Below are 12,885 nucleotides of genomic sequence, written 5' to 3'. Positions count from 1 at the left end.
CTATGTCCTATCCTCTGATCTGCTAGTGTAGCCTCAACGTCACTAAGCTAGGAGTGGAGGAATGATGCATAATGAGCTCAGGTCCAGTAGTTTTTTGTTTCTTTAACCTTCTTTTGGATTTAGGTTTCCTAGACCATGTAAATATATGAAGTTGCTTTATCACTGGTGTATAATTTCTACTTTTGAGAAGTTTGAGAGGTCATAGAATTCAGAGAAAAAATGTCTTATCCTCCATCTCACTGTTCATGTGACCCAGAAGTGCAGAAGAGAATCATGGAAGAAAGCATGAAGATAAAAACTTTAGAGGCCCTGGATAAAAGCAATTCTGATGACAGAGAATGTGTATGTGTGTGTGTGTATATGTATGTGCCTACATACCTTGAAGAAACTAAAGATCTTCTCATCCTAAAACATAAAATAAATAAACACACATAAACAAAAACAACTCTTCCTTACTACTCCAAAGTCCTTTAGCTAATTGTAAAATAGACAGGATGAGAGATTTTGGACTTGATGACTTCCAAAGTTCCTTCCACTTCTGAATTTATTATTCCATCTATCTTTTCCCTTGAAATGTCAAATTTATCAAAAGAGCAGTTTATATCCAATGACTCCATTTCCTACTCACTTCACTCCTTAACCTTTAGCAGTTTAATTTCTGTTTACCACCCTATTGAAACAATGAATTAATCATCAAAGACAATGGAAACAGAACTTGCTAAACAATTTGGGAAAAATATGGTCAAACTCTTTAAAATTTCATTTTTGTGAATGTCTTTGGCCACTGTGCAAAACTGTTTAAAATAGAGATCCATTTTAGAAGTGAGAATTAATCCCCTAAATGAGTATTTATTTTCACCCACATACATATATATATAAAATGCACATATATGTGCATATATATATATATATATATATGTATACTACAGTATCCTTTTTTAAAATGAATTTTCCCCTCTGAAATTTATACAGAATTTATTGGGTAACTATAATTTATTTGCAAGGCAATGTAGCAAAATATAGAGGAGAATTAGGATTCAGACTAAATTTTATGTTGGATCATTGAAAAAAGTTCAGATACCGGGGGGCAGGGGGAAAGGAAACTAATTCAACAAAAATTTGATTTAGATATATTAATGTAATAGTAATTACAGAAGCAAACTGATCACTAATTATGACAAACGATCAAAGGAAAGACTATGTATTATAGTGGACAGAAAGATGATATCAAAACCAAGAAAATTTGAGTTCAAAATATCTTGGTTGTAGAGCCATGGACAAGTCATTTTAACCTCTTGGTACTCCACACAACACTTTTAAAGTATAAGTTGCAGAAAATGTACCAATTTGCATTGATAGAAGGAATTTCCTCACTTGGAGTTCCTTCCTCATATCAGTAAAATTATAATCTAATGTCTATTCTTAACATGTTGTTACCATTACAAATATTATTGTTTCATATTAAATTTATTTCAAATCTTATTGGATGGCAACATTAAATTCTTTTCAGGTATTCTAATTCTTCTCTTGCTCATGGAATATGATTATCTGTTCAGAGCCTCAAAAAACTAGAAGAAACATTTTTAGGCATAAGAAAAATATGGAATTATAATGGAAAATCTATAAAATTTGGTGAAAATCAAATATTCTCATATCCCCCTTCAAGATCCCTTCTGTCCCACAACTATTTTCTGAGAACCATAAACAGTCTTGGCAATTGATGCCAGAGCAGAGGAAATGCTGACTTTGGACACTGAATAATATCAAAAGTTATTAGGATTCTTACAAGGTACTAAGTCACTAGAATGGATATAATTATCTAATTTAGCATGGTTCAGTATGAGTGATCTGATCTTACAAGGAGATGTTATGGGCCAGAATTTCAGACAAGGTAATGTATTTAGTTCATATCTTTAAAGGAGTTCACACATTAGACTTCACACCTTTAAAAGAACCTATAAAAGAACAAGTCCACTGGAAGCTCCAGGAGATTCACAAGTCTAAAGGACAAGCCCACTCATGGACTTCCAGGAGATTGACAACTAGGATTGATTTCCGGGAGATTCACAAGCCCACCCACAAGCCCACTCTCTGGGAGGAAGAGTAAAGATTCATTCCAGATTCCACATTTGTACTGGCTGGAGACATTCAGACAATAGCTCTCGGGGAGCCAAGGAGAGAGATAGGCCTCTAAGAAAGCTAACCAGGACCAAGTAGGGAGATAAGACACAAAGGAGAAAATAAAGGATCTGGACTTTAACTCCTGGCTGCATTTGAAGTGATTGAACTAAACTGAAACTAAGGCTGCCTCCGGAAGCTCCCCAAGAAACTTGCTCCCAGAGAACAATTATAATTTAGAGAGAAGAACAGAACACTACAAAGAGTCAAAAAAAAAAAAAAAAAAAAAAAAAGGAACATGAGTTTTAAATGCAATTAAGTTACTGGTGAAATAACTTTTGTTAACTTAAGGAAGCATTAAAAAAATAATAAAATAACGTAACAAAAAAAACCCTTGAATTAAAATAATTTTAACTGTTTTACTGATTTAATTCAGTATTTGGTCTATTTATCCTTTTGCATTTGAAGACTACATTATAGACTTTGCTACATGAGGGAAGGAATAGAGGAGAGGAAGTGAGAAAAATAATAAAAAACCAATAGATCTTATGTTCTATACACAATGGATTATACTTTTGAACCTAACTATCTGTATACTATTCTATATACTACTATAACTTCAAAAGAATAGAATGATAAAAATATAATCTAGAAATATATTAGAATTCACTTTTCTTATTAGCCCAAAAGATCTGAGAATCATCAATTGACAAAATAATCTCTCGTCTCATACATGTTACAAGGGTCAAAGCAAAAACCTCACAGGCAAAGTTTTAAAGTACTAAACCTTGAAAGAGTTTTTAGCTTAGTCTGCAACACTTATAAATACAGAATGAATGTAGCACACTGTAAATATTTTGCAAGCACAGTGTCATGTTTCTATTATTGACGCTCCTAGCAGATGATTCTAAGTATCAATTTACCTGAGAGGGCATCTTGTGCCTCAAAAAAAGTGCTAAGTCCTCCTTTCACATATGCTAGACTCCCTTCATTTTTCTTATTTGCTTGTTTCTTCAGGTTGCTGACTGCCATTTTGAGCTGCTCAAAGCTGAAATTACACAAATTGAAACAAATGTTTAGCACCACAAATAAAATGTTTTACTATGAATAAAAATATATTCAGATAATTCACATTACATTATAATCTATTTTAAAAAGCATCCAGAAAATACCTGTAAGATTAAAAACAAAAGTCTTTCAAATTTTCATTAATGTTCAAATTTTTCAATTTGTCATAAGACCTTAGATTCCAACACTTATAAAAGATAAGTTATGTAAAACTCAAATGGCATTTTCAGACATATTTGACAACAGCACTGGCAGACAGTCAGGATTCAAGAGGGTAGAATATTAAGCAAAATGTACCTCTTGGGGGGGGGAGGTGAGGGGGATGTGGGGTAGGGTAACTGGGGTTAAGTGATTTGCCCAGGATCACACAGCTGGTAAGTTTTAAGTGACTGAGCTCACATTTGAACTCAGATCCTCATGACTTCAGGGCCAGTACTATATTCAGTGTACCATCTAGCTGCTTCACAAAAATTCAATTTCATAAGAATAAGATGGGGGAGGCATAGTTAGATATGAATTTGTGTGAAAAAGATTTAGGACCGATTTCAATATGTCAGCTTGTATGATGTAGCAGTCAAAAAAGCTAATGTACCCCAAGGCTGCATTGAACATAGCTTCTAGGCAATGGTCTCTCTGTACAAAGTCTTCATCAGATCTCCTCTGGATTTTATACTAGAGCACTGAACATTGTTAAGCCAGAGAATTTTTATAGAGGGCAACTTCTACATAGCAAAGCACCTTTATTCACTGACATATCATGAACAGCTGAAAGAACTGAGAATGGAGATGAAACATTAGCATTCTCAACCTAGAATATTCCTTTGTAAGGTTTGCACCTTTCTATCAGAGCTGAGTTTCATCTGGAGTCTCCATTTTGGAAAGGACCCAAGTCAGCCTTGATTCTTCTGCCAGTCTGTTCCTGATATCTAGATTTTAAAACCATGTCCCCCATACAAGTGATATCTTTTTTCTCCTCACTCTCCCCTTTTGTTCCAGGGGCAAGAACTGTTTTGTTTTGTTCTTTCCCTGCTTTTTTTTTTTTTTTTTTTTTTTTGAATCCCTAGTGCTTAGCATAGCTCTTGGCAAAAAGCAAGTACTTAATAAATGTTTTTCTTTCTTCTAGAGACTACTTAATAAATGTATCTTTCTTCTTTTTCTTTCTTTCTGCATTCAAGTACATGGAAAAAGAATTGGACTTGTTCCGTTTGACTCTAACAACTGATATAAGTAGCAAAGAAGCAAATTTAGGCTTGATGTCAGTAAAATCAGAGGAACAATTAGATTGTCTGCAAGAGGAACGGCCTCTCTCAAGAGGTATGGTATTTACCTAGAGGTCATCAAATAGAAGCTACATTACTATTTGTTTGGTGTTTTGTGGTAAAGATAATTTTCTGCTATTATCTGAACTAGAGAGCCAATAAGTCCCTATGATTCTCAAAATTATGATATTTTATGTGTGTAAACATGTGAATAATATACATGTATGAGTGTAAGTACACATATACTTGCACCCATATGTTAACCAAAATAATAAATATGTCTGTTACACAAAGTATTTTGGAAAACATTCAAACTCAATAGATTTTTCAAAAGAAAAAAAAAAAAAAAACAAAAAAAAAACTATGGTTCTGTTCATGTACAACACCTTAAAAGGATGGATTCCATTGAATATTTAACTTGTATTATGGTCTAAACACATTATCATATACACCAGCTCATCATTCTACCAAAGCTATTTCCCTAAAATAAATCTATATTGAACAGAAGCAAAAGTAATATTAATGATACCTTGTGGACCTGTCATTTGACTGGTGTTTAACTCAATAGGTTAAATAACTGCAGACAAAGTATTCAAACTTTAATTTACAAAGAAGACGCTGAGAATCCCAAGGTTGCCTTTTCAATTAGGCTGGAAAAATTACAGTTTTAAGTAGAAACTAAAATACCCAATACTGAATATATCCTCAAGTACAATGAAATATATAAGTATTGCATAAATTATATTAAGTAAAACTGAGATCATTTCAAATGGTTTTTAGCCTACAGATATAATATGGCAATAATTTCCTTCCCACAACAATTTATCAGGCAATATTTTGTTATAAAAGATTATTAAGATTTAGTTTTAGGGGCAGCTAGGTGGCACAGTGGATAGAGCACTAGCCCCGAAGTCAGGACAACGTGATTTCAAATCTGACCTCACTTCCTACTTGTGTGACCCTGGCAAGTCACTTAACCCCAACTGCCTGGAGTAGGGTGAGGACAGTTATATCACAGGTACAATTTTTTTTCCCCCCATAGCTAAGGTATGTTTGTTTTCATACCTTAATTATATAGTTCAAGAGATTATGGAATGATCTTTTAAAAATAATTTTAACAAATTTGAATGAAAAAATATTTTAGTTGTTTTAAAATTACAACCCTATCTTGCAAGTGTTTGCAGATGTATCTTAACACTATGAATGGTTAAATTTAAAAAGCAAGCAAATAATCTGAAAATCTGAAATTAAAGAGTCAAATCTACTTTCCTGCTATTTCAACGTAATTTTTTTTTTTTTACAGAGTAAGAAACTAGCTTTTTTTTTTCTTCTCTTGTCAGGAAAAAAAACATGAATTCAAATCATTCTTGTGACTGGGTCATGCTAAGCTAAATTATTTTCAGAGAAGGATTGGAAAGTAAACTGAATTTAATTGGCTTGCAACATTTTAGGCATTTAGTTACTAGGTTGTCATATGAGGATATGATGTCTATGGCCCACAGAAAATTTCCATGTGATATACTAGTGTGGCTATAGTCTTGAGTTTTCAAAGTAAATTGAAAGTTTTAGAAAATCTAGAAAAGTTTTACAACAGGACAGATGATAGATGTTAAACAGTATGTGTGTTGTCAAATGACCATTTAAGCCTCATTATTAGGTGGTAATATTTTTACCCAAAGAACAACATAAAAGCTATCTAGTATGATATAAAGGGGTCAACATTTGAATATATAGGATATCCAGGACAATGAAATCAGAGATCCCTGCAGTATTACATTATCGCCCAATTTCATATTATATTATACATGAAGGAACAAAAGAAATGCAGATTTTTGAAAATCTTAATTGTTATCAATTTTTATGTAAATCCTAGCAGCCACATGACATAAATTAACAGTTATAATTTAAATACCTACAAACCTGGTAGATGAATGGTTCTCTATCAGATACCAAGCAGCTGAGAAGTTTTCACTAGTAAAATCAGCACTCATTCCATGGAAGAGTGTTTCCAAATCTTTCTGGGGAAATTTGCCTCTAAAAGAGAAATGTTAAGAATGTTAAAATATTTCATATAGTATGCTCTGGTATGTATAATATGATAGTATACAGTAATTGCACACAGTAATACTACATATGTAAAAATACACATGTAAACATGTATACTATATAGTTTTATTTTTTGCACATATATGTTACATGAATATGTCTAGAATTTAGAGTTTCATCAATAAGTACTACTCCAACCTCTGACAGAGAGTGGAATATACCATGAATTTAGTGGATGGTCTTCAAGAATTATGTAATATAATGTACTTAAAACAGCCCAGTACTGAGCTTTTTCAAGTATAGAACAGTTAATTCTGCCATTAGACCCATAATTGATCACCAGACTTTCCAGCTTGGTAGAAGCTGTTACAGCTTGTGCTAACAGTCTTGGAGAATCCACCAAAACTGCCAAACTACAATCAAGGACCAAAATGCAATTTTAGAACAATATACTAAATGAAAAATACTCAGGGGTCTATGAAAATGTTCAATCTCTGCCTTCTCAAAACTAGTACAAATTGCCATCTCAAAACTAGTACTAGGAGAAACAAGTCTTGAAGCATAAAAATCATTAATTCAAATGGATTTTGACAAGTATGAAAAGCAGAAATGCATAGTGGACAGAAAGCTAATTCAGTATGAGGAAGATATGAGCCATCCTGGCTGTATGACCCTAGGATACAAGCTACCTTCTCAGTGCTCTAGGTAACAAGACTTTAAGTAACAAAGATGATGCCAACATATACTGATTGAAAGAGTTTCCTCACCTGGAAACTCAATATGCTGATAAAATAACAAAGTCAAGCCTGTGATAACTATGTAAGAGAAATCATGAAAATGATATGTATACTAAAGAGTTCTGATGATATTTGAAAGATAGTAGGGGAGAGAAATAAATTCCCAGTTCAGATCTACCTCTTACTCATATGCTTTTAAAATAAAGTAAAGAAATCCATTCTGATTGAATTTAGCTTTGATTTTTAACTATCAAAATCTGAAATAACTTTCCATTAGTATAAAATAACAATGTGAATAAAACCTCAAATTTTTTATTAAAATTTTTTGTAAAAAACAAGCTTATTTTAAAATTATTTTAAGGAAAGGAATGAACCTGTCTTTCACAGGTGAATGGAAATCTCATATGAAGAAAACTCCCACTAACAATGCAGATTAGCATCTTCTCTAAAAGTTATCTCATAAAGCTTGTTGGATTCATGAGTTTTCTCAAGATCACAGAGTATGATCAAAGGCAGATTTTCAACACAGGCTTTCTCAGCTGCAAGGCCAGCTCTAATCAATCTGCCTGCCACTCTGTCTCAGGAAATAAGAGGGAATTATATGGCTCTCTATTTAAAATATCTAATTATAGAATAATTAATAAAATATCTATTTATGTAAAATAACAATTTAAAGAAAGTTATCTGTTATAACAGGCTATGAATGCACCACCTCTTACCAATATTCTTAATATTGAGTAATATGATCAATTAACTGTTAGAGTGGAAAAGCATGTTGTATATCAGGCACTACAATCCAAGATAATTCCAAAAGGTTCATGATGGAAAAAGTTATCCACATGCAGAGAATAGTCTGAATTGAGTCTGAATGCAGATATAAACATGCTATTTTTCCTTTTTAAAAATTACATTTTGTTTTTTCCTTTCTCATCTTCTTTTCTTTTTTTGTACTTATTCTTCTTTCACAACATGACTAATAGGACTGTACATATTTAACCTATATCAGATTATTTGTTGTCTTGGGGAGTGGGCAGGGAAGACAGTTTCCAATATTCACTTTTGTAAAGTTTTGAGTACTAAATTTTTCTTCCTTAGGTGAATTTACTCCTTTTCCCTTTCTCTAAAGCTTGAATGCCTTTTTTCTTCAAGGCTTTCTTCTTCTGTCTCCTGCCCTCAGTACAAACTCATCTGGATTTGACTTTCCTATCTAGTCTCCATTTTTCTGGAGTGGATAACTCCAATACAAAAACTCTGTTCCAGAAAACAAAGTCACATCTGATGTTCTACCCAACCAACAATAGGTAGGAGCTGAGTCTTATAGTAAATCCTTCAAAACATTTTTGGTAGCTATTAAGTTCTCCTTTCTTCTTCCTCAGCACACCCTTAATGTTGGTTCTCTATTGAGACTACCTCAATATAAACTACAAATACTTTATAGTCAAAAGGAATAGAACTTTGAACCTAGCGCTGAGTCCAATCTCCCTTGTAAGCAAAAGAATTCAAAAGAATGTTTTAAAACTTATTTCTTACTTTATTTTATTGTTTTTTGTTTACTTCTGGAGCTCTGCTTTTTAAGAACTGAAAGGGAAGTTAAAAGAGAACTACTATTATTAGAGTAGTTTTACTTTCTACTATGCTTCATTACCAAAATAGAGGATGTTACCTAGATTATGAGTTATATTAATGTTTAGCAGCTAGACTGGAAATATCACAACAATTTAGATCATTTTTATGGAAAAAAATCTTTGGAATTTCAGACAATAAGAATGATAAAAACTTTTGCAATAGAATCTGTGAGCTGGAGTGAGAGGAGAAAACAGGACTGAAGTCACAAATAAATATAGGAGAATATTTTTTGCAGGAAAAAATATTTTACATTCTCATGTCTGATGATTTAAATAACTGCATTATCTTATATTGTAGTGTTTTTATTTTGTTTTTAAAAAACAGTAACTGCAAAAATGTTGTCCATGAAATGAAAAATTATTTTTATTGGGAATAGGCAATGCATGTCTGATACATAAAAGTAGCAGAAAACTTGGTATCTGTCATAAGGCAAAACTGTTTTATCAATATAATTAGCTTAGTATGAAAATTAACTTATTTAATTAACTTAGATAAAATATCTTTTGTATTTCAGAACTTCTTAAGAATAGGTAGAAACATGATCCTATGAGAGAGCAGCAAGAAAGATACTGGCCTCATTTCAGTGTCTTAAACCATTAAATTGGGCCAACCTTTCTTTCATTTTGCTATACAATTATCAAAGCATTGGTCCCTAGATTTTCTTAATCAAGGTTTCATGACTTAGAAATATATTCTCTTCACAAACTTGTTGATTTATCAACAAAAAAAATATTTGAGGAAGAGTTTTCCCTTTTGAAATTTTTTTTCTTCTAGATCTTTCAAGTTTGTTCTGACACTTTATTTTTGTTTTTCCTTTCATTTATTTGTATGCCACTTCAATAGGTTTGAACAGGAAGTGATAGGATCGAGAAGCTAGGATTAAAACAAGTTTAGATTTGACCTGTATCAAACTTAGCAAATCCCTATTTCTTGTGATGAGACAAATTGCATCAATTTTGATCTTTGGAATATTTGAAACATAACTGATGCTAGAAAATATTACACAATTTTTTAATGAACAGAGAATCGATCAGAAAGCATTTTAGACCTGTGTGAGATGGGTGCTAAGTCTCTCACCCCTTACACAAACTGACTACTCAGAAGCATCTTCAGATACAAACAGAGCATTTATTCAGTCCTTGCAAAGAGAGGTCCAAGTACACCAACTGAGCAGCCCAGCATGGTGTGTGGCCCAGGCTGAAAACAGGGAATGTTCTAAGTAGCAAAAAGAATGAGATCACAACCCCTCTTCCTGTTGACTTTTTAAATTTATTGGATGGACTGAAAAGGTAGTAACCATTGACCAATGGTTAGCTACAATATCTCTTTCCTATGGGTCACTTGACTTTCTGAAGCTTAGACCTTTTCTGTCTTACAGCCCTCTGAGAATAGGGATCACGTGACTTCCTGACACTTAGGCCAAAGGTCTGACTCACCCCATCTTATAGACTTTTTGAGAAATCTTCACCTGGTCCCATTCAGACCTAACTGTCCTTTATAACTGTCATCAGATGTTACCAATCCACCTGCTATCACAATACCTCATTAAAACAGAATTTTGTTATCTAACAATCTCACCTAAATGGAACACAAATTTAAAACCATGAAGGAAATAAATACACAAAAAGGTCTCTGAGCAGCCAAAACTGATTTTTTAAAGTCCATATTGATTCCACTGATAAGGAGAAAACCAGTATTTACTCAGAACCTTTTTTCTTTCTTTCCTCATAAAGCTGTCTGGTTCTCAAGGTCACAACAGATTAGAAATAGCAAATGAAAGAAATAGGCTACTATAAGTAGGCTCACTGCTAGCATTGAGAAGTGACAACTAGCAAAAGTTGGAAGACACATCTTCCTTCCCTCCCTCCATAACAAAGCAGAGTTCAAAAAGCTTCACAGTAGGAAACCATTTAGTGTAAAGAAGACAGCACTATTATACTTTTCTATCTAAAATTCTAAGTTTTTCTTCTATAAATGTTGCCTTAGTTTCACAATGTTCTTTTTAGGCAGGACAAGGTAGATGTTATCAACATTATTTTAAAAGATGGTGAAATAAAAAGTATCATTAAATGAGTTACCTGTAATCACAAAATAAATCAGAAGGCAACCTTAAATAGAAATCCGATGTTTTCCAGTCTAAAGAAATAAAACAACATATATACAGTAGTAAAGTTATTAGGTTTGTCCCCTTCCTTTCTCTTTCCATTGTCCTATTAGTTCAGATTTACATAACTTGTTGCCTGGTATAAAAAGCTTTTAAACAAATCTCCTTGGTTTTTAGTCTTTCTCTTCACCAATTCATTCCTTGGCAGGTGATTTAATCAACCTAATATACAATTCTATTGCACTTCTCAGCTTAACAAACATTCATTGGCTGCCACTTAAAGAATAAAATGCATATTGTTTTCTCTAACATTCAACACCAGAGAAAACCATATTATTATTCTTCATATAATATACATTTTAGCTAAACTAGACCACTAATTTTTGCCTGCCTTTTTCCTTTCTAATCTAAAGGACAGGAAAGAACCAAGATGCTAGTATGAGAAAGTATAAAAAACAAGAAAGTTGGATGGGCTTGGTTGAAGTCTGTTGGTCCATCTGAATGTTCCCTCAATCTCTGGCCTTCCCCTCACTGCCTTACTTCTTTCTTTCTTGCCTTACTGATAAGACAGACTGAAAATAATCACAAAGGAAAGGAGAAGGAACAAATAGAAATGGATAAAAGGAATGGATGATTGATAAAATAATGAATTTGAGGGAATAGTATCAAGAAAGAAAAGGGATTATTAATATTGGTAATGGGAACTACCTTATTTAAAAAAAAAAAGAAAGAAAGAAAAGAATAAGTGAAGGCTTAGAAAGAATACAGAATTGAATGAATGAATTTAAATTTACTTATTAATGCCAAGTACTGTGCTAATGATACATATGAAAATCAAAGATAGTCTCTACCCTCAAGAAATCTACATCCCAACAGAAGAGACAACTGGCATAAGGGGAGTAGTGGCTAGGGAAACCTTTTCTCGTTCAGGATTAATCTTCAGGTTTTGATAGATATGATGACAAGCAAGTAGATTAATACATTCCATCTAGGACTAGGAATGAAGTGATCTGAATAGTTAGGAAACTACCAAAGTAATATGAGCTATTGTTCCCTTCTCCCACAAAAAACCTAGAGAATTCTAACTATGTACTTGTAGTGAGTTTAGGGGAAATAAGTTTTTTGGTTGGATGATATGTTAAGATAATAAAATAGAATAACTACAAAATGTTTTCACTACAGGGGAGAAAAAGATATATTTAGACAATGTTCCTAATTTGATACAGTATATGATTTATCATATAATTTATCATATAATTAATAATAATTTCATATAATTAATAATAATTTAATTGAATGATCCAAGAAATATGATTTCTTAACTTCAACTTATTCCTCCTTCCTTTCTTTTCTGTCACCTTCATACCTTTCTATCTGGTCCCTCCAATATAATATTTATTCCATTAGGTGGCAGTATAAGCTCAGACTTCAATCTTTTAAATACTTTTAGAATCTGCTCATGACAAGATCCAAGCATCAGTGCTGAGTAGAGAAATGCACCTAACATGGCAGCATTTACTTCCTCATTAGAGACTGATATACAGTGATTGCCTTAGCAGCACACAAAACGACAAATACTATAAGCACAATTCTAATCACAAAGCATCAAGTAAGATGAGGCCATGTTGTAGAGAACACATATTCATAATTTGGCAGATTTTAAGATAAAAAGCACAGTAAAGACTCATTTGTGTAGACTGTTTTGCATGTGTGCATGTACATATGGATGTGTGTATATTCCAAAATGTTAAATCATTCTCAAGCTTTGACAAAAAAAATTTTCACTTTTGTGAATTCAAAATTTTAAATTTCATTCTTCAACCAGACTGTTTTAAAGATCTGGGCATTACAGCACAACCAATCCTATAAATCACAATTCTCAAAACTGTCTTTAGTCTGGTCATTTAATTTCCCCACATCATATTAA

The 12,885-nt window shown here is 32.7% G+C and overlaps 1 protein-coding gene across 7 annotated transcripts in view; it reads right to left on the bottom strand.

Moving 5' to 3' along the window:
- EXOC2 (exocyst complex component 2) overlaps nt 1–12,885 on the bottom strand; it is a 219,817-nt gene that overhangs the window by 158,065 nt on the left and 48,867 nt on the right. For all 7 annotated transcript variants that reach the window (XM_074270394.1, XM_074270421.1, XM_074270446.1 and 4 more), the window contains exons 6-7: nt 6,366–6,479; nt 3,042–3,166 (exon numbers count right to left, since the gene is read on the bottom strand). In XM_074270394.1, coding sequence (XP_074126495.1) covers nt 3,042–3,166; nt 6,366–6,479 — 239 coding nt within the window. The remainder of the gene's footprint in view (nt 1–3,041; nt 3,167–6,365; nt 6,480–12,885) is intronic.

Source organism: Sminthopsis crassicaudata, chromosome 1 (assembly GCF_048593235.1).
Source record: "Sminthopsis crassicaudata isolate SCR6 chromosome 1, ASM4859323v1, whole genome shotgun sequence".
Classification (NCBI taxonomy): domain Eukaryota; kingdom Metazoa; phylum Chordata; class Mammalia; order Dasyuromorphia; family Dasyuridae; genus Sminthopsis; species Sminthopsis crassicaudata.
Note: the sequence above shows the minus strand (reverse complement) of the source record. Positions and strands in the feature narration are given on the sequence as shown.